This window comes from Dermacentor albipictus, chromosome 10 (assembly GCF_038994185.2).
Source record: "Dermacentor albipictus isolate Rhodes 1998 colony chromosome 10, USDA_Dalb.pri_finalv2, whole genome shotgun sequence".
NCBI lineage: Eukaryota > Metazoa > Arthropoda > Arachnida > Ixodida > Ixodidae > Dermacentor > Dermacentor albipictus.
This window is the reverse complement of record NC_091830.1, coordinates 49,588,639-49,611,223: the sequence shown is the minus strand read 5'-3', so window position 1 is coordinate 49,611,223 and position 22,585 is coordinate 49,588,639. Positions and strand designations below refer to the sequence as shown.

The 22,585-nt window shown below is 48.5% G+C and overlaps 1 protein-coding gene across 1 annotated transcript in view; it reads left to right on the top strand.

The window, feature by feature from the left end:
• Positions 1-6,284: 6,284 nt before the first annotated feature.
• The window catches only part of LOC139050270 (venom metalloproteinase antarease TserMP_A-like), a 97,355-nt gene continuing 81,054 nt past the window's right edge, over positions 6,285-22,585 (top strand). The window contains exon 1 of the mRNA XM_070526477.1: positions 6,285-6,529. Within this exon, the coding sequence (XP_070382578.1) occupies positions 6,410-6,529 (120 nt within the window). The 5' untranslated portion in view covers positions 6,285-6,409. The remainder of the gene's footprint in view (positions 6,530-22,585) is intronic.

Sequence of the window (22,585 nt, the reverse complement as noted above, 5' to 3'; positions counted from 1 at the left end):
CCCGGTGGCGGGCGCGCTATCTACCTGCGTTACGCCTTCTCTTATCTCCGAGGCCAGCGCATCAACGCGCAACTGTCTTGTTTAGACTGGTAGCGCAAAGATGAAATTGTCTTTCTGTTCTGTGTTTTTGAGATCGCAGACGCACATCTTTTCATTTACTTAACTCGAAATGAGCAGGGGTGGGACTGCAGCGCAAATTGCGCGATTTTGTACAAACGCAAATTGCTGCGCCAAATTGCGCCGCACACAAAAGATTGACCGCAAAGAATTGCGCCACAACGGTTTCGGCATGTGTGCTCCGTCAGTGGCCGCGAACAGCGAGCGGAATCGTTCTCCGAAAAACAGTGCCGCCGTTCACATTCCTCGCATCGCGCGACGGTGCCGCCCATGCAGTTTCTAGCAATTTTCTCGCCTATAACACTGGACTTATTTGGCGCTTCCGGCAGGTGGCCGGCGCGTGCGTGACTGTCGTCGCTGCTGTTGTCGCTTTCGTCGCTGCCGTGTGAACGGCCAGAGCGGCTGCGTTCAGTGTACTAGAATACGGTTGAACGGGCCGAGCGACGCGGTGCTCCCCGAGACGCAAAACAGAAAAGTGGGCTGAGCAAACGGGACGGTGTATGGACTAGGGTGGTTGCTTGGGCTAGTTGGTAATTCATGATAAAAATGACGTACAGCGCGAAGGGCTCTCGCAGTCCTTGTCCTTCGCGCTGTACGTCATTTTTTTTGCATCATGATATGGACCCGCGTGATGTGAGCACCGCGCTTGTCCGTCTGCGCGAAGCGTAAGCCGAGGTGTTATTTGTGAGGTGTTATTTTGGACACCTGTCGGAATTTCAACGTATTGTCTGATTCGCCATCTTGTCAGCTCTGATAGGCCCACAGGGTTCCTATGGGCTCTCTCATTGGCTCAAAGCGCCGCGATTGCAGAATTCGGCAATAGGGCGGAATACGAGCGTTCATTAAATTGAGTGTTTGAGCAGACAATAACAATAAAATGTGTAAAGCAGGCACATTTCCTAATTGTATGAATATTGGTAGATAACAGATGTTTACAAAAGAAAGGGCGATCGTGAACTTCAGCGATAACCACAGCCCTATTTGTACTCTCATTTTTTTAGACCCGCCGTAGTGGCGTAGTGGCTTTGACGTTGCGCTGCTAAGCCCAAGAGCGGCGAGGGATCGATTTCGGCCGCGGCGGCCGTATTTCAATGGGGGTGAAATACAAGAACACCAGTGTGCCTTGCATTGAGTGCGCGCTAAAGAACCCCAGGTGGTCGAAATTAGTGCATAGTCCCCCACTACGGCGCGCCTCACAATCATATCGTGGTTTTGGCACGTATAACCCCAGAATTAAAATTTTCTTTAGCTTTTTTATTAAGAAAATTGAAAAACAAATTTGCAAGCATTTCCATGCCTACACCCTAAGAACAGTTTACACCCTTTGGCTTGCCCCTTCTGCTACACAAAAATAATCGTCATCTGCCTTGATGCGTTTCCTTTCTTTATCGCTGCGAGCCCGGAACTTTCCAGTAACGAACGGCACGCGCGTTATCAGCATAGAACAGTTTACACCCTTTGGAGTGCCTCTTCTGATAACGCGCGTGCCGTTCGTCACTGTAAAGTTCCGGGCTTGCAGCGATAAAGAAAGGAAACGCATCAAGGCAGATGACGATTATTTTTGTGTGGCAGAAGGGGCAAGCCAAAGGGTGTAAACTGTTCTTACACTCTTAAAACGGTTGCACCCTTTGGGGTGTATATTTGTCCCACAACAATAATCGTCATCTGGCTTGCTTGCGTTTCCTTTCCTGAAAACTCGGCGCTCGCTACTTTCCTTTCGAGAATGCTGCGTCACACTGATAACGCGCATGCCGTTCGTGACTGGGAAGTACCGGGCTCGCCGCGTTAGAGAAAGGAAACGCGGGCAAGGCAGATGACGATTATTGTTGTGGGACAAGATACGCCTCAAAGGGTGTAAATTTTTCTAAGAGTGTAGAGTGTACGCAACGAGGAAACCCGTCCGTCCGTTACGTAAGACAATCGCTTTCAAGATATGGCCCGAAGCAGCGAGCGAATCGACCTTCGTGCTGCCTATCGCTTCAACGCGAACGCGGCGGGAGCACTGCGCACACAAAGCTATCAGCACTCGGAGTACAGTGTTCCCATCGCAGATCGCTTACAAGGCCCGCGCGGCCGCGCCATACACAGCCGCCGCCGGAGCTCCGTTGATAATGGTTCGCATCGAGAGAAGGCAGCCTCGTCGACCACGTTTATGCGAGGTCTACCAAACGTGACCCTGTTCAATTATGCTACGTACTACAGCACGCCTCGGCCAGTGCTCATCTTCCACGAAGCAGCGGCACCATCTAAAACGCACCATCCTGAAATTCGAAGCTAAAGAATAAACGCAACAAGAACTAAGCAAGAGACAGCGTACATAATAAATGTTGTATATATTTGCTTAATTTACAAAATCTCTCATTTCGTCCCGCGTCCACATCGTCTGGGAGTCATTTGTAACGTGAATGAACACTGCTACTATACGCCTCTTTGTCGTCTCATGCTGGTGTCTCGGTTAACATTTCACGCTTCTAACATTTCACGCTTTTTAACCACGCTTCTACGTTTCACGATTCTTTCGCGGTGCTTCTCGCAATTATGCCAGACACAGCAGTATACGACGAAACACCACGCGATTAGTAACAAATGCTTACGCATCACTTAGATAAGAGGAGATTCTGCATGCAACTTATTTTCATACACATTTAGCATCTTACCTAGCAAAATGTAATCTATTATCGTTTAAACACTAAGGCTTTCGGTCAGGTTATTCGACCGAACTTTACGTTTCTAACCTTAATCGCGAAAAAAGTCCAGATGCAACATCTTTTAGACGTCCTTGATAGGATATCCGAAATTCGACGTCCGCCGTGCGTCCTATTTGTCTCCGAAGCGGTACGTCGATGTCGGATTGCCATGTGGACGTCCGAAGGATGAAAAATTTTCGCTAGTTGCAGTCTATGCGGGGCGGTGAACTTACGTAGCATTGGTGTAGTGACAAATACGGGCGCCAGCAGGAGACGAAGAAGACGGTGGTTGTTGTTAGTGCTTGTGCTCGCTCCGCTCCGCCGTTGCCTGTCTCTGTGCATTAATATAAAACGCCGAGCTCATCTAAACGTGTACTATCATTGGAAAAGACAAATATCCTTACTAATTAGTGGAACTCGTGGTGAGCTCCGCCTTGGAAAAGAAACACGACTCAAGAAGGGCACATGAACCAACATCGCCGCTGTTTGCGGCGTAACAAGACCCAGTCGACATGGTGTTGAGGTCAGTCTTGAGTCTCGAACGTATGTGCTGCACGGAACCGCCGACGGCAATGGGAAAATGTTTATTCACACGAATGTGGCAGCGACATCTCGCGTTGGTTCCGTCTCTGTGTTGAATGCCTGGGCAGATGGACACTGGTTGTGATCGCTCGCCTTGCACCTGGGCGAGAGAGGGAGAGAGAGAGAGAGACGACACGTTCATTTAGTAGTGAGTCAACATTCTCCCGAAAAGCCTGTGCGCGGCTGAGTCTTTAATTCACGCTGAATAACTGCGCTTAATGAAACGTCTCACTCAGATCTCACTCGATGAGCACGACCACTCGCTTTGACAACGCCGGCATGATGAAGAGCGCCGGCTGCGGGGAGGGAATGCTTCGTGCTGTCGCAGGCTTCAACACGTCTCCGAAACTTAGATAACGCGACCTCGAAAACTAGGTGCTCGGGAAGATAGCGCGCATGAAGCCTACCAGCCATCTACGCTCTCACTCAGAGTTTTCACCCGCCGCAGATTAACTCTCAAGATCGGGCGCGCGGAGAGTCATGTACAGCCACGACAAGGCTATAGAGGAGACGCTCTCCAACTTAAAAAAAAAAAAAAAACAGCAGTCGGTAACCAAGGCACACGGACAGTGCCAAGTTGTTACCCCGCCAGCAAACCCAACCACAGGAGCAGACAAAATCGTCGTCATGCGACCATTTTAAAATGGCGTCATACTTTATACCTCCGGGGCGTCTGCTGTTCTTGAAGAGTCTTTTCATCGGCGAAAGCGATGAGGTGTTCGACAGACATGGACAAAGTTTATGGAGTCTGAGCATTCCACTCTTCAAAAGTCCACGGTACAGTTCATTTTGCTGCTAATCCCGTTTTACTCACGAAACTTCACTGTCAAGTGAAGTGAAACATGGCAATATATAGTTGCAGCGAATCAAGCGTTTTATTTCAGTTCAATGAAGTATGAGGCTTTCACCGTTCCACTATAATAGACGAGTGAAAACGTGTACAATTACGCGCTTATAATTTTATTTTTGTATCTATCGCCTTATTTAGGTAACAGGGAAAGTTTGAAGTACGAACTATATGCAGGCTCGCGGAGGAACAGTGGTTGGCGATTATGAGGGCGTGGGCGGGGCTTCGCTGCAGACTTGAGTTGTATCCTGTTAAAGCTTGATCACGTGTCTTCCAACGTTGGGCCCGCGCGGGGACGGTTCCCATAAAGCCACCATCCCTCTCAACTCACCTTCGCACGCCTTTTCTCGCATCCGCAGAACACGGCATGCGGCCTGCTCATTCTTATCGCACTCGAATCGCCGTGCTGTTCAAAGGGAACATCACGGCGACGGCGAGAATTTGCCTGGAGTTGCCTGATAAAAAAATGGCTGTGGCTTAGCTAAGGTTAAGCCCAGGATGCGAAGCATACTAGCCTTTATTTTAACGCGACAGCGTTAAGGAGCTCGTGTCGCAGAAAAGCCGGTGTCGTCGGCGACGGCTAAGGCGTGCGGCGCTTGCTCAGGCGCACATTTCGTTGTCGCGCCGAACGCTGCGTTGCTCGACGCTCACCGCGTCCGATGCGGGGGGCGACGCCGCGAGCGACGGCGCGAGTTGGAGCCCCGTTTCTCCTTTGTCGTGACGTCACGGTGTCACGTGGTCAGCCTTGAAGGCGACGCCGCGAGCGACGACGCGAGTTGGAGCCCCGTTTCTCCTCTGTCGTGACGTCACGGTGTCACGTGGTATTGAAGGCGACACCGCCGCGCCTGAGGAGCTGGGTTGAGCTCTAGTAATATGCTTCGCATAAAAGTAACGCAATAAGAAGTCGGAAGTGACGCGCTCGAGGTTTCGGCGAAGCCGCTAACCAACAGGTGCACTCGTCTGCTTAGGGGCTATTTAGAGGCTGCTAATAAAAAAATGGAAAAAATTACCAGTCCTGACAAAATTGCTGCAGTAGCGTACTACTCATGCGCAGGGTCCATGCAAGGGTTTTATGAAATAATTTCTAAGCGCAGCGCACGTGCGCTTTTTGCAGAGTAGTTTCTATAGGATCGACTTAAGTTGACGCTAATAACGTGAGCTTTCTTTTACTAGTGCCTTGTGGCGAAATTGGAGGCATTCACATTTTAATGCAATACCACTTTTTTCAATCTTGAAAATCCAACCGAATTCAAGATATTTTAACGCGATAGCGTTAAGGAGCTCGTGTCGCATAAAAGCCGGTGTCGTCGGCGCCGGCGTCCGCGGCGTTGGCCGTGAGCGATAAATCACGGCAGGCACTTCATAAATAAAAAGCAACTTCGAAGATGGGCTGGGTGGGAATCGAACCAGGGTCTGGGGAGTGTGAGACGGAGACGCTACCACTCAGCCACGAGTTCGACGCTTGAAAGCAGTACAAAAGCGCTTTTCATAATCGAATTACAAAGGTCGGTCGAGGCAATACTGAAACAGAGCACGTCCCGCAGCTTCGTCCGACGGGAATGCCCCTAAATTAGTCTAGCGCGATGTAGGAACGATATTTATTTATTTGGTACACAGTGCAGTCCGAAGACCAAGTATGTGTAGTATCAGCGCTTGTCCGTGCATCCTTTCTGTATCGTCGTGTCGCTTCGCGGTGTCAATATAGTTTCCAGCATCGAGATCAGGTCCTGGTGAATCCCGACACGGCGCACAGCCTTACACGTATGCCAGGCAAATCGTGCCGTATCAGGTATAGTTTCCGCGGCTGGCCGAGATGCCCAGCAGTGGGGTGGCAGTGCGACCTGTTTCGGTATTGACAACAAAGCGTCGCCATGACAGCGGTAGCGCCAAGCAGAAGTCCAGTAACTTTTGCTCATGCAGCTTTATCTTTTCAACCGACATAGTAACAAAGTGTTGCAATTATGTGTAGAAATTAAATGTGTTTTCGACTATTTTCCTTTCTTTTGCCGTCATATATATTTATTTAGTCGCTTCATTCGTTGCCACAAAGGGGGCGCTTTCGCTGTTATCGCTTCGGCCGCCATTCTGTTCGTCTGCTCCTGTCGCTTTCTATGTACGTGCACGTTTTTTTTTTTCGTCTGCTCTGCAGTTAAAAACTTTCTTTCTGTGCCCGCGAATGTTCCGGCAATGTCGAAAAACTGAGGAAAGGACACAAGGCGCACTGCGCGGCTGTGTGGTGTGGGAACTCGGGGAGCAACACAAGGGCGAAAAATTTCCCTTTCCCCGCGTACGAGAGGTAAGCACACTTCTTCACTCGTTATGAACAAACAAGCGCAATCCTTATCAAAACAGCTACAGGACGAAACGAAAGTTCTTCCGTGGTTGCTCTCTAGTGAATACCTTTTTGCTTAGGAGCGGCTCATTTTTCTGCGATGTTCTAAGAAACTGAAGGCTACTCGTTGACAGTTGCTCATGAGCCGATTGATGCTAGCTGACGCGCAGACGGTAATTTCGCGTCGGTTTATGTCGGAGGTTGCTCTTTATTTTTTCCACGAGTGGAAAACTTGCAATTTATGTTTTCCGAAGGTATTCGAATGCTTGCTGCACAAACTGGCTACGCTGGAGAGCATTCCAGTGACCAGCTTTTTGTCGTGACATTATCACCTTTAAATGTTCATGAACATTGCACAAAAAAAATATGTACCAGTCACCGCTTGCGTTTTGAATGACAAGACGTACGAGTTACATGCGCGACGACCGAGGTGCGCGTCAACCTGTGCTCAGAAGGAGAGAAAATTTTTTCTTCGCTTCTTATCCGCCGTGGTTACTTGGTGGTAATGGTGTTGGGCTGCTAAGCACGAAACCGCGGGATCGAATCCCGGCCTCGGCGGCCGCATTTCGATGGGGGTGAAGTGCGGTTTATCATTTCTCGGTTTATCATGGCTCGCTATCATTTAGGGTTAGATAGGAAATGTGGATTTTAAATCGACGCATTACCAATCGGCAAACAGCTGCCCGCGACCTGCCCAGCTAGGTTTCTTTCAATTCTTACTTCGCCATAGGAGAGATGAGGCAAGCAACCGAGAGAAGAAAATGCAACATCAGAGAGAAAAGAACAGGGAACGGAAGACGGAAAGGGAGGTTAACCATGGACGAGCCCGGTTGGCTACCCGGCACATGGGAAGGGAAAAATGCAATGACAATTTAGCGGTAATGAGAGAGAAATACGGTACGCACATTTCGTCGCACTTAAGTGAGGTCCCGGGTCCGTGATTGAAACCACGTTCACTACATAGCAATGTGTTCCTCAGAAGCATACTGGACACACACACACACACACACACACACACACACACACACACACACACACACACACACACACACACACACACACACACACACACACACACACACACACACACACACACACACACACACACGCGAGAGAGATATATAGATAGAGAGAGAGCGTGTATGTGTGTGCTCTCACACACACGTACATATAAATATATGCAAGTGTCTAACTTCACGTGGTAGAGTACGAGAGATGGTAGCTTAGGAAAGCGTGTGTGTACACACCCATCTTATATATATGCGGTTTTTCCGCTTTGACACTCATAACGCTAACGCATCACTAGCAGAAAAGATAGATCAAGAAAAGTAATATAAGAAAAATAATAAAGAGGTGGCGAGTGTGAACACACTCCCAGAGGAAGGACCTCCAACAGTCACAAGCGTTCGTACACACGTTACGGTCACTTCCAGGAACTACAGTTGGTCTTCCGTAGCCTTGTGCATACAACAGTGCCTCGGCCAAGTTTGCAGGATGTTTCCCTCCGAGAGCGGTCTGCAGTCGAAGCGGCTCAAGTAGCTCAAGGAGCACAGCATTGAGAGTAGAAGTGGGACAGCAAATGCTCTACTGTCACGTAACCAAATTACATGCCGTGCCGCGATGTTATCTCAGAGTTTATACAAAGCATCACGCCGACGGCAAAAATTAATGATGGCCCTAACGTTAAGTGGGAAGAAAGCGTTGTAGATTAGACAGCGGGAGTAATCCATATTATAGTTAAGATCGCAAGGAATAAATGAGTTGAACAAGTCGTGTAATGCGGAAGGCGGGTAACTGACGGCTTAATAGAGTTACCGAATAGGTGCAAAGGGAAGGTAAACGGAGTCGAGGACGGCAGATAATTAGGTAGTGTAATGAAATGAGAAAATGTGTAGGCATAGGATGGAAGTCAGCTGACACAAGCTAAATGTTAACTGGAAATTGGTGGGTGAGTCGTTATATCCCTGCAGTGGGCATAAAATAGGCTTACGACGACGAAGCTGGTCACGACCAACCAGCCCAGCATCGTCTGAGTCAGTTATTTACCATCGTTTGTGATGTCGTCCGTGTCTGCACCTTGTGTCCCCATTCATACTTAAGAGGAAGCTTTAGCTCGGGCCCGACTCCGATGCGGCCTATATTCAAATACATGTAAAACGCAAAAACGCTTTACTCAGGTAACCCCTGGACCTATTTTAATGAAATTTGTTGCGTTTGAGCGAGGAAGTTGAATTCTAGTGACTGTTGGAGTAGGAATTCTGATTTAGGTCCTGAATTTTGTTAAATTTAGTTTAAAGAATTCGCAAGTTCGATAAATATAGACGTACGAAGTTTATAAATTAATAGCTCTGCATCAAGAAATATATCGCGATGCTGTAAACGGCATTCATTAGATCATTCAAAGCGGACACATTCCATGTCAATTTATATCTTACGTGAATTTGTGACGTTGTGTAGATTAGTTCTGCAAAAGCTGTATTTTTATATGACTTAACTTTTTGTAGATTCATGTGTAACATATAAAGTTTGTCCGCTTTAGATGTACTATTAATGCAATTCACAGAATTGCGATATCATTTTTTCCTTGCTGAGTTACAGAGTTGTAAACTTGATAGTTTCGTTTTCCGAAAATTTTCAATTTTCGCCAATCTTTAGTAAAAAAATTGGCGACCTAAATAAAAAATTCGAAACCAACAGTCACTAGATTTGAAATTTGTATTTTAAATTCAACAAACGTCGTCAAATTTGGTGCAGTGGTTGCCGAGAAAAACAAATTCTCCTTTTACGTGTATTTAAATAGGAGCAACCGAGCCAAAGCTTCCTCGTAAGCTCGGAACACCTCTGACAATCGTAAGCTATACAGAAAAGCTAGCTTCATAACCGGAGCTGCCCCGATGATGATGATGATGATGATGATGATGATGACCTCTGATGATGACCTCTGACCTTCCGACCTTTGCATCCGTGAATCCGCACGGGGCCCACTCACCGCGGGTCGTCGCTGCGCAGCGTCTCGAGCATGGTGTTCTGCTGCTGGTCCGGGTGGAGCATGCTCACGAACTGGCGCCGGAAGTTGTCGTTGAACCAGGCGTACAGCAGCGGGTCGTAGCACGTCGAGCTCATGGCGGCCGCGTGCGCCGCCAGGAACAGCACGTCGCCCATGGGCCAGCCCAGCGAGGCCGTGTGGAAGTCGGCCAGCAGGTTGCACGCGTTGAGCGGCAGCCAGGCGAGCGCGAACGCCAGCACCATGGCGAGCAACATCAGCTGCGTGCGGTGCGCGCTGCGGCGGCGGCGACCGCGCAGGCGCTGTCCGATGCGCACGTAGCAGCCGCCCACCACGGCCAGCGGCAGCACGAACTGCGCGGCGGTGGTCAGCGAGCCGAACAGCTGGCGCCCCCGCACCGAGGGCCACACCTCCTCGCAGTAGGCGGCGCGCTCGTGGCGCACCAGGCGGACGAACGCGGCGTAAGGCAGCGTCAGCAGCGCGCTTGCGACCCACAGGGCGACGCACAGGATGCCGCACGACCCCGGCCGCAGCAGCCGCGGCCGCAGCGGGTGCACGACGGCGCGGAACCGGTGCACCGCGATCGCCGTCAGCGTCAGCGAGGACACGTACACGCTGACGCCCTGCGCGAACGGCACCAGGTGGCAGAGGGCGGCGCCGAACGGCCACCGGCCCAGGAACAGGTAGAGCGGCGTGAAGGGCACCGCTAGCGCGCACAGCAAGATGTCCGACAGCGCCAGGTTGGCCACCAGCAGGTTGGTGACGGTGCGCATGGTTTGGCGGCGCAGTACCGCGACGCACACCAGTCCGTTACCCGACATGCCCAGCACGAACACGGTCGCGTAGAGGAGGCCGAAGAGGGCGGCCGCCGCGCCGCTGCGACCGCCGGCATTGCTCGCCGTGCCGTTGATCTGCAACACAGTTGCGTACTGGGGGCTTTCCACGAGTCGTATACGATCCCCCCTACCTTTCACACCGCGAGGCAAGTGGCCCGCGCCATTCGCCTCGCTCCGTGTGCAGTTGCTTACGCACCGCGGATGACGTCGGTGCATATGGGCACTCTATAGCGACGCTACGGAACAAGAGGCCACGGGCAGTTCAGTGTTTAATAATCACGCCTCTATGAAGCGGTTATATGGTATCCATGGCGGTCAAGAGAGACAACTTCCACTAAGCCTAACATCTGTATTTGACATACTCTAGGCCTTTTCGCTAAGCCTTGCTTAAACTATTCCAAACAAGGTTACAATGCTCATCTTTCGTGCTGCGCAAAAAAAAAACCCTAGAAGAACAGCTTGGCTAGGCTACGAACCATCGGGACTCACCGGTGGTTGAAACTCAAAATTCTATTTATTTACCAGAAGTTGTTTGGATGGCTGTTCATATGGGTAAAAACAGTAATAAAACAGCATGAGAGGGGCCAGGCAGCCGTTTCACGGCATGGACAGCACTTCAAGGAAAGTAGACTAATACATTCAAGAGATTGAGGTGATCAACAGAACAAATGGCTTCATAAGGTTACAACAGTTGCATGTAGTAAAACAATGACGAATGATAACGTGCGAAATGCGGGTATACATTCGTAAGCGTATTCATAAACATGGACAGAGCTTGCGAGATAACACTGCCACGGCGTCTATACAAGCCTAAAAAATTTCACCGACGATTACGATACCCTTTAATGTGAAAGCTGAGCGCAACTCTATAAGGGTTTTCCTTTCGCAATATCTGGCGCGGACAATCTGCCTCGTGCGGCACGTTGCAAACGGAGCGAGGTGCGGCGCGACTGCCTCGCTATAACCGGGAGATCGCGAGAGGCAGCGCGTGCGTGACGCGTGGGCGCGATTCACATCAGCCGTCGCAGACAGACCTCCGCTCACGCAGCGCTTTGTTTCCATATATGGTATCAGTGGACGCGCTCGCCGCATGCGTTATAGATGACGTCATCTGCGAATAGACGACGCGGCTACTCTGGCGCCACCTCGTCGCGCGCGTTTCCGCAGAGACCGTCTTGTGCGGCACTACGCTTTTCATCTCATGCTTTCGCCATGCACTCCTCCTTCGCTTCCCACCTCATGGTTCCGCTGCAACCTCCTCGTCCGCTTTCCTCCTCACGCTCTCTTCGCTATCGCCGTCTTTCACCGCACTCTGCGCTCTGCGTTCACTCTTTCACCCTTCGCTGAGCTCGTTCGCCTGGCTACGCCGAGGACATCGAGGCCGACGCTCAACGCAAGAACGGGCGCCTAAGAGCGGCACTCTGAAACCACATATAAACATCTAAACACCCGCACAGACATTATGGTAGAGATCCAATGGACTCCTGGCCACGCAGGACTTGAGGGGAATGCACTGGCTCGTGCCAGCGCCTGCAAGCTAACATCAGGCCCCGTCTACCTTAGCCAGAGGACTGTGACCCCGAGAGCCCACGAACGCTTAATATGAACAAAGGTAGAACTTCCAGGACTTCGGTTTAACCACTTCTCTTTTCCCTCACTGCATCCGAAACATTTTCTTTCTTTCTTTATTAATACTGTTAACCCTCGCTTGAGGGTTGTTACAGGGAGGGAAAATAGTACAACACAAGCAACTTTGACATCTCATAGCATCAGGTTGGGTGTTCACGATACAAAATATCAATCAAGCTTTCAAATTTCGAAGAGACAGCCCGCTTTCGCGGACTGTGCCTCCCCATTTCAGCCGTTATATTCAAGGCCCTACGGGGGACCCGCTGTGCCCTGCGGTGGTTACTCCGATAAGACGCATATTAACGCGAGAACGTTAAGGGCTTACTGTCGCAGAAAATGCGGCATCGGGGTGCCGCGTCGATTGCCGTTTCGGCAAAAATCCTTCCGACCCACGCATACCCAACCGCGCAGGCCCTCCGTGTAGCGCGAAGAAGTTACTGAACTAATTGAATTTCTCATAGTAAAATACGCCAGAAAAATCGTAAAGCACGACGTAAACGCAACTTACAGACATGATAGCGTCGGACTGTAATTTGAATATACGAACAAAGCAATTCTACGCGGAAACGCAAACACAAACCCCCTTTTCCCAACGTTTCCACTATTCACAGACCGGCCATGGCATCAGAGATTTGCGCGCTCCAGCGAGCGCCAGTCTCGGACGCGCGTGCATGCGTATGTCAAATGCTTTCCACACTTCACATGCACGTTTTAACGCGACAGCGTTAAGGAGCTCGTGTCGCAGAAAAGCCGGTATCGTCGTCGGCGTTGGCCGTGAGCGATAAATCCCAGCAGGCACTTTTCCTTCTTTGACATTAGGATATGACATTAGGATATGCACTAAAATATAGGAAAAAAGAAATGTGGTACGGGGCTGGCAGGAAGGCGCTCGTATTCGGGCTGCTAGCGGCCATCGCGGCGTCTCGATGGAGCAGCAACCGAACAGAAAATTCCACGCGTGGAAACAAGAAATAAGCCAGGAGTACAAATTTTACGGCTAGTTGGTTCGTTGCTGTAATTCAGGTCATATATCGCTGAATTGACACGGACAGGAAAGACGACAGTAGGCTTGTGAGCAATATGGAGCTTTTGTAGCATCTTCATCTATGCGTGCATATCTTGAGGGCGCTCTCTTTTCGTGTGTCTTGCGACGTCATTGTCACGAATTGGTGGTTTGTTATTTTGATCTATTCAAGTAAGCATTCTGTTGAACTTCGCTTTGTACTCCATAATAGGTAGCTAAACCTTCGGACGAGCCAAATACCAGCTCCGCACGGCTGCCCCATTTGCACATCTTCACACCCACCGGAATATGGCCCTGAATGGTTAATGAAATCTAGGAACTAGTTATTTTGCCTTTGAATATGCGATATCTAGATAGTGGGAACTACTTCCGCATTGAAGATATTTTCTATTCTATATAGAAAACAGAAACTATATAGAAACATATTCTATATGTTTTGTTCCATCATGGAATAAAAAGGACAGATTTTACGTGCCGATAGTTTTTTAAATCTGTTTTACGTAGACGCAGTAACAGGTATTTCGAATTTGATTCTGATTGTTGTCACCATTTAGCGGGCTTTCGGCGGATTTTGGGTGCTCACATGGCGAGCTTTATTGGGGTCCCAACTAGCGGGTTTACTTATTTGTAGTTTGTAACACTGATTATAACCCACCTCTTTCGTAAAACCCCTTATCTTTAAGGAAATAAAGTGATGTGGTGTCTGCTTACCTTCCTCGTAGTTTAACCCGGCTGCAGTAAGTCTCTCTCTGGGTATTTCGAGCTATAGGCTGGCCCTTATCCCTTCAATCACCTGGGCTTATGTCCCAGCAATCTGAAGAGCCCGTAAAAGTACCCAAAGTGATCCCAGAGCAAGAGTACTCAAAGTGCCCCCGCGTCTGCGACGGATGGTCACTTCGGCTGCGGCTATGTCCATGGACTCGGGCCACAAGAGAGGAAGTGCTTAGAAGGAGCCCGAATACGGACACACACGTGCATTACAGACGACGAACGGTATGGACGATAAGAAGTAGGTAAAGGCAAGGCGCAGAAGACCAGGACTTAGGAAGAAGAACACAAACGACAAGACGGGCGTTCTTCTTCCTAAGTCCTGGTCTTCTGCGCCTTGCCTTTACCTACTTCAAGCATGAACCAACTAGCCCAAGCAAGAGTTTTACATGGACGATAACACTAGGGATGATACGCTCCACAGGTGCAGCTACTCCGCGAAGAAGGACCGCACGCTCTTATTTGACCACGGTATGTTGTGTGGCAAACCGTGGGTACAGGCTGGTCAGGAGCCCCAGCGCGCAGAACAAAGTGTGGTGGAGCTGGGCGGCACTCACCACGCGGCAGTACTGGTGCTCGTCGGTAACGAGTAGTACGCTGCCACAAAGGCGGCCACCATGACCAGCGCGAAGTAGAGGATCATGCAGAGCAACAGGTCGCAGTAGCCGGGCTCCAGGCAGCCGTTGGGCGCGGTAGAGGCGCCTCCCCGGCCTCCCATCGTTATCTTCCTCGTCTTCGGCCGACCGCTACAGTGACGGGCTACAGCCCCTTTCGGTATTGTGTCGGGCGCACTTCTCAATCGATCCAATGTGGTCAGTCCTCGCACGAGCTGTGCTTTGAGACGCCTCCCATCGTTGTCTTCCTCGTCTTCGGCCGACCGCTGCAGTGACGGGCTACAACCGCTTTCGGTATTGTGTGGGGTGCGCTTTTCAATCGATATACAGTGTGGTCAGTACCCGCACGAGCTGCGCTTTGAGACGACAGCCGCAACAATGTGCTAGAGCACCGTAGGTGTTGACGTAGAGACAATGCGTGCACTTTCACGTTTCCTAGGTGACACGGGCCTGGACTCACGCCTGTGATACCAGTTGTGTAATGTGTCATTCACCTCGTTCCTCCCATTATCATCCCCCATTGTGACCCTTTTTCTTCCCCTCTTCCCCTTCCCTTACGTAGAGTAGCAGGCCAGATGCTCCATTATCCGGCCGACCTCTCTACATTTTCCATTCATTAAACTACTTCTTCTTCTTCCTACAAGTTAGTGACGCTTACCCACTCTGGAGGATTGGCCAAGAACCGCGCAGTTCGAAATGAAAGTAAAAAAATAAAGGAACGTAAAAAAATTCGAACAAAATTTGAGAATAGGTAGATTAGAATCAAGAGATGGATTGTAGGTAATGATTTTGTGAAAAGGAAGGATTAAGTTGAAGAAAATGAAACACAAGTAATCGAACTCAGTTTGGCGGAAAGAAACCGAAACTTTAATGTATAAATTTGTAGTCTAAATATCCAAGAAGATCTTGAATGACAGCACAGACCGTCCCGCCACTGTACCCAAGAGCCGAGTCATCCAAGAATAGTAAAATTTGGGGCACACAAGTCTAATCTAAGAAAGCGGAACGACTTTTCTACGCTTCTTTTTCGGAAGTGAGAAAATTTATGACAAGCAATGAAAAAAATGACCTATTGTCTCATCTCCCACAAAAACGAACAATTAGTTGAGTATCGTGTCTTCTTGCGAACTTGCTTATAGTTGGCTGCGTCGCAGTGAAAGGGTGCAACACACTCTGTGGGGTCTATCATGAATCGGGTGGTGCAGTGAATAAAAAAGAACATAAGAATTGAAGGCAAGTAGGTTTAAATGAAAGTAGTAATTGGTATGTGCGAAATTACGAGTTAACTGATGTAGATATGAAGCCTATAGTTAGTAAATGTTATGGTAAATAAATATGTGAATTACAAGAATGAAATAGAAAAGGAATACCTTAACACGGAACCATTTGTGTCTCACAGATAATATTAAAGATGGCATCCTGAAGGGAAAACCCCGTTCGGTAGCTCCAATATAAATGACCACCGGAAGAGTCGAATTCAAGCCAAGCTTTCGCAAAGGTTTCTTCAAAAATAATTTATTTTGAACATTAAAACAGGTCACATGGCTAACAATATGTTCTACATTCTCATTTCAGGGATTCCACAAAGGTGATACGGCCAGACCAAGGAGGCTTAAACAAAAAAAGTTCCGACCGTGCTTCCTTTTCCTTGCCACCCCTTTCTTGTTACTCTCGCACAAGGAATCACTTATCGACCCTACGCAATACATGCCCTGTCCAGCTCCATTTCACCGTCTTAATCACTACAAGAAGATAGACAACTGACCCATTTTATCTCTACTCCGCACCGATTTACGCTTATAACATCTTTAGTTCCATGGCTCGTAGGGTTATGCTTAACTTGTTCTCAAACTTCTTTGTTAAACTCCAAGTTCCTGCCCCATATGTTAGTACTGGCAGAATTAAATGATTGTACACTTCTCTTTTGAAGGAGTTTCCGTGGTGACATAGTGCGTGCGTGGCTGTAGCGTTGCGCTGCTGAGTCACAGGTCGCGGGATCGAATCCCGGCCGCGGCTGCTGCATTTCTATGGGGCCGAAATGTGAGGACGCCCGTGTACCGTGCGACGGGTGCACGTTAAAGAACCCCACGTTGTCAAAATCAATACGGAGTCCCCCATATACGGCATGCCTCATAAACTCAACTCTGAGATGGTCTGGTTTTAAACTATCTAAAATTGTTGCCATGCATGAGTTTTTACAAGCTCTTGCTGCTGGTTTAATGACACACCGATGTGATCTGTGTCTCTTATCCAATGCGTGATAACTCGATCACCTTGTGCGCATATATCTGTTTTCTAGACCAATAAGTTCAGTTGGTATAGTCAGCGGATGATTGGCCCTTCTTGTGATAACCGTTCGCTATATTTCTTTTTCGCATCCCAGTGCTTCGCACTGCAATTCGCGAACGCGTGGCCCATGACCATATTGTACTTTTGGCGCTAAAAACTGCAGAATTTAATTGAACGTTCAAAAATAGCGGCAAGCTGCCGGCCGTGCCTTGGTATTGCCTGCCGCACAAGCTCCAACCCGTTTGTCCCTTCAATACGTGGTACTATCATTCAACTCAGTGGTACTGCGTTGAATGATTGACTCGGTTTATATTTCCCCACAGGGAAGAAGGGGCCGAGGGTATAAGCTACAACTGCTCGACTACGTCACGGCTCCCACAGATACGCTGACAACAAGGCAAGTGCGCAAAAAAATAAAAATAAAAATAAACAAGAAATGGCCACAGAGAAGTCACAGGCAAGAGAGCAGTTCATGCGAACAAAAAAAAAGCTACAATATGAATTAAGCAAGCAGACACGTATGTCGAAATACAGACAGCACGTAGATGTATTTCAAGCACAGGAAACGCGGCCAGTATTTGTCATTTCAACAAAGGCAAATTCCGACGCCAGTCCTGCTGGAACGTCTCTGGCATCGCGTATGCAACGCGCGGTCTCGCGTAGCTGCACTGCGTCATCGCGGTCTCGTGCGTCACGGGGAGAACTGCACGCTGGCTCCGCTCCGTCGCCTCCGTTGCAGCTTGCCGCCGGGGTCGCACTCCGGCGGCATATCGCCTCTTCGCGAACCTTCTGAACGACCTTCGATGCCGTTGGAGGGTTTTCGGCCGAATATGTAGCGCGCGTTACGCGTTCGCGCTGTTCCAATAAGACGCGGTTGCCAGTCGTCGTTTTTCCCCTGCTTGCGCTACGGTTTTCTGCTATGCCCGTTTTTCTTTTCATGAGTGCCAGAGAAAAAAAAATCACAAGATGTCGGCCGAATGTTGTCGGTGGCAGAGACAGATAGAGAGAGAGAGAGAGACAGACAGACAGACAGTCAGAGAGAGAGAGAGAGAAGAGAAGAGATCGACCAACAGGAGGCAGAATAGGGTAAATAATTATTCTGGGGAAACGAAAGATGCAAAAGGAATGATGCCGAAAAATAATAGAACTGAAGCGAAATGTCAGACTACCTGATACAATATCGTAAAAAAAGATAGTAACGAAAGAGTGATCAAAGATTGCATTAATAGATAATTTGGAAGAGCCTTCAGTTCGAGGGAAGTAATAGTAAACAGGCAGTAAAAGAAACGAGCCATACTAAGAAACACAAGGAGTTAACTCGGTAATCGTGTCTGTTCACGTAAAAAGAATCAAATATTGCGCAACAAACATAGCTATAGCGAGGTGCTGAGGCTCCAAAGCATAGCTCTACAGGACTCCTTAACCTTTTATTCTTCTTTTTTATCTCCTTGTTCTGTAAGTGGGTGAGTGTGGTGTCCCTTAAGTTAGACAGTCGTAAGCATGCTTCCGTATCACTTTACGAATTTTTTATATATGTTTACATGACACATGACTGCTACTGCTACTCCAACTACTCCAATCAATCAATCAATCAATCAATCAATCAATCAATCAATCAATCAATCAATCAATCAATCAATCAATCAATCAATCAATCAATCAATCAATCAATCAATCAATCAATCATCGAAAGTTCCCCAAGACAACCCTAAGGTCTGAGCGCGCATACATGAAAAGCCAGAAAAACAAAAACAAACAAATATACCTGCAGGGAAATACAGGTTAAAGGGACGCTAAAGCAAAACAATGAATCAATTTAGACTAATGAAGCATTGTTTGAGAAGCCTGCAGGCAGTGTTTTCAAAAAAATTGTTTGATTATTAGATGAGAAAATGAAGGTCCAAATATCAGCATTTGAATTTCGCGCCGAAACCCCAGTGCCGGTACGTCAGCGTGACGTCAGGGATTCCAAAGTATGTTTTCGCATTTATGCCGCGTTGGCTGAATAAAGGTTCCCGAAACTTGCCATGTTCAATATTTGGTTCCTTTAGAACACAATGTAGTCCATCTGTGCCGTTATATATTATTAGTAGGCCCTAGAAGATGACATCAAAATCCAAGACGTCACAGCCCCCAGGTGCGGGAACTTAAGTAGGCGTCGCCACCCGTATTTCGTTCTTGCGCTTTTTCTGGCTTACCCAACGCCTTATCGTTGTAAGAGTGGTGTTTTTGGTGTTGTAGAACGGTAATTTACTGATGCAGAAAAAAATCATTTTTCAGTTTAGTGTCCTTTTAAGGAAACAATGAATGAAAAGGCAAATTATGAATTGAGCTTATATGCAACAAAGTGGAAGGTAAATATACAAGAAAAAGGAGGAGAAACATTTGAGCAATGTGTAAAACTATGAAACGACGCAAAGCTCGGAAAAAGAACATTCATAGCGTGTTATGAAAAATAGCGATATTAAGAAAATGAGTGTTATACAAGGCTCAGTATTCTGTGGCTGGTAGAATGTTGGTGATGACAGGGAGGAACATGGAAAGGTCTACGTTCCCTGGTGATAACAGAGCATAAAATGTGTACATGCACGAAGAGAACGGAAAGCAACAGTGGAGAAATAGAAAAAGAAGGATTACAGAATGACGGAATACACAACAGATACGAGATTTTCGTTTAGTCATTGAAATTATTCGGCAACTTCTTTCAGGGAAATATCAAAATTAGATACGAAGATATCCAGGCACTCTGAATGGGCGTTATATGTCGCCTGCACTCTAGATAGAGGGTCACAAAAATCTGAAAGCTGAAAGGCGCGCTGTTCCCTTGTGCTTTTCTGTGGAATGTAAAATCGCACATTAGAAAGCAAGGGCGAGCGGCAGATTTTCCCACGGATTAATTTGTGAAGAAAAAGAACGTCCGATTTGTTGCGTCTGCAGGTGAGGGTAGGTAACGTGAGTGTCTGTGTTACTCTACCCAGATGGAAGGCATACGCTCTTATATACAGTTACAAATGGCCCAGGTTGTTTGAAGTCTCTCGTCACCCGTCATACTGTGCCGAGCGTTCAAAGTGCACGCTGCCTCGCCTGTTGGGCGTGGGGCGAGAAACTGAGAGCTATCGAAGTACACTCCGAGGTCGTTTGCTCCTTGAGATAATAATAATAATAATAATAATAATAATAATAATAATAATAATAATAATAATAATAATAATAATGGTTCACTCCATGAATATGGTGTTCCTGCTCTTGAATGGAGGACCGTACTTTCGTTCAGAGCTCTCGAATTGTGCACTGCGAGGCGAAGAAACCGACCGTCTAGCGTTGTTGCTTCGTTTGAAACACCGCGCTCTTGGGCAACGGCGTTCGCTTTCGAGCGCAAGTGGGAAAGGTGCGCGCGGCGTCTTAACCTGCAGGGGATGCACCTGCTGTGCGGCAGACTGCACGGTAACTCTGGGCAACAGTGTGGAGCACTGTACCGGTACGAGGTCACGGGCTCGGTTCCTATAGCCATGGCAACCCCGTCGCGGTAGAAGTGGGAACGCGCACTAACACACACACACACACACAGGCGCACACACACACGCGCGCACACACACGTGCACACGCGCACATGCACACGCGCACACACACACACGCGCACACACGCGCACACACACACACGCACGCACACGCACACATATATATATTATATATATAGAGAGAGAGGGAGAGAGAGTTAAGATTGAACTGATCACAACCGGATGCAAATATACAGTCATCGAGCGACTTGATGCTTCAGTGTTTTTAGATTTTGCGATTTCCGAGAATCTTGGAAATCATGGAAAAAACACCCGTGTACTTGGGTTTAGGTGGACGTTGAACAACCCTAGATATAGTGTAGCTTTCCGGAGTCCCCCACCGCGGCGTGCCTTTTAATCAAATAGCGTTTTTTTGGCACGCAAAACTCCACAATTTAAAATTTTTAATAACCACAAAATTTTTAGAGTAGCATAGGACGTACGACAACAGTACCAAATGACAGGCGCAAGCGACAACTTTCAACTCATGTTTAATGCCAGACACGTCGTTTAGACTGCTGCCGAGCACGAGGTCGTGGGTTCGAGTCCTTGCCGCGGAGGCCACGTTTTGATGGCGATGAAATGAAAAAAAAAAGAAATGCTCGCGCACAGCATGTTTTGGGTGCACGTTAAAGAACCCCAGTTCATCAAATTTAGGCCGGAGCCGTCCACCACGGTGATCTCTCCATAAGCCCCAGTGTTGCTTCAAGATTCCATGACCCAACCAATCGTTTGGGCTGAGAAATGATGCAAATCGAAAGCGCATCTTGGAACCTGTGAGTGAGTGAGTGAGTGAGTGAGTGAGTGAGTGAGTGAGTGAGTGAGTGAGTGAGTGAGTGAGTGAGTGAAACAACTTTATTTGGTCCACTATAGACGTAAGTAAACTCAACGTCACCTGGCTAGGCCCACTCGGGGACCATCAGGTGAAACCTGACGGCCCTCTCGCGAGCCCTCTGGACTGCCAGGATATGAGAGGTCTGATCTTGGGTGAAAGGGGGACCGGCAGAGGCGCAGCCCCACAGGACATGTTCGAACTCCGCATAATCACCACACAGAGGGCAGTCCGGGCTTGGGAACCGTTCGGGGTACATTGTGTGCAGTGCCGCGGGGCTCGGGTAAGTGCTTGTTTGCAGAAGTCTGAGAGTGACTGTCTGGTCCCTGCACAGCGAGGAGTGCGGCAAAGGCAGGAGTCTTCTTGACAGATAATTATGTTTGCAAATTTCGTTGTACGAACAGAGGGGCTCGGTTCGCCCAGGAGAGGACGCGTTACCCAGCGCACGGTCAGTCAAACCTCGTGCAGCCGAGTGCGCCTCCTCGTTGGGGTTGATCGAGGCACCCTCAATGGTTCCAAGGTGCGCAGGGAACCAGGCCAAAGAGTGGTGTTTCATGTCTTTAGCACTTTGGATGATACGTAGGGCCTGGGGAGCCACCATTCCCATCTGAAAGGCCCTAACAGTGGCCTTGGAATCTGAATAAATCGTGTCATGCACACTGTCCGTCAATGCAAGAGCAATAGTAACCTGCTCTGCAACGCTGGAATTAGAAGTGCGGATGGTAGCGCAACTAAGGATTTTAGAATCACAGTCGATGACCACTGATGAAAAGGCCTCTTCTTGAACGTACGAAGCAACGTCTACGAACCATGTTCGGTCCTTGTTCAAGCGGGCACTGGCGAGCAGAGCTTTACCCCTGGCTCGTCTTCGTCCGTTGTAGGTAGGATGCATATTGCCTGGCATCCGGTGTATGTAAATCTTGGATCTTACGTCGTTGGGCAGCTTCACAGCGTCGAGACCGACGGCCGTGGGGTTATGTCCCAGCTTACCAAGTATGGCTCGGCCCACTGGGAGTCGAAGTGGAGCTCTCGTGAAGTAGTCAATTCAATTGCTATTGATTAACTCACTTCATTCCTGCCTCTTTGGCGCAAAGGACACTGGGCGAAAAGGACACTTGCGCGCGCGTGTCTCCTAGTGCAAGACATGCTCGTCGATCGTCTGAAAGAGCTATGGTTGGCATTGATACGATAGGAGTATACGTGAGATTCTGAAATAATGATTAGAGCATCGGGCTGGAACCGAGGTTCGGTCACAGTATCGGGCATGTAATTCAGCTTTGTTTGATGCGGGAGCATCAGGAGTGTCGAAGTGGTAAAAAAAGTGCGTGTTTGAACTGTGGGAAGAAAGCCGGACACGGTGGTAGCGGTAGAGTGGAGACGGGGGAGGTCCGAAGCGCGCGTACATACATACATACATACATACATACATACATACATACATACATACATACATACATACATACATAC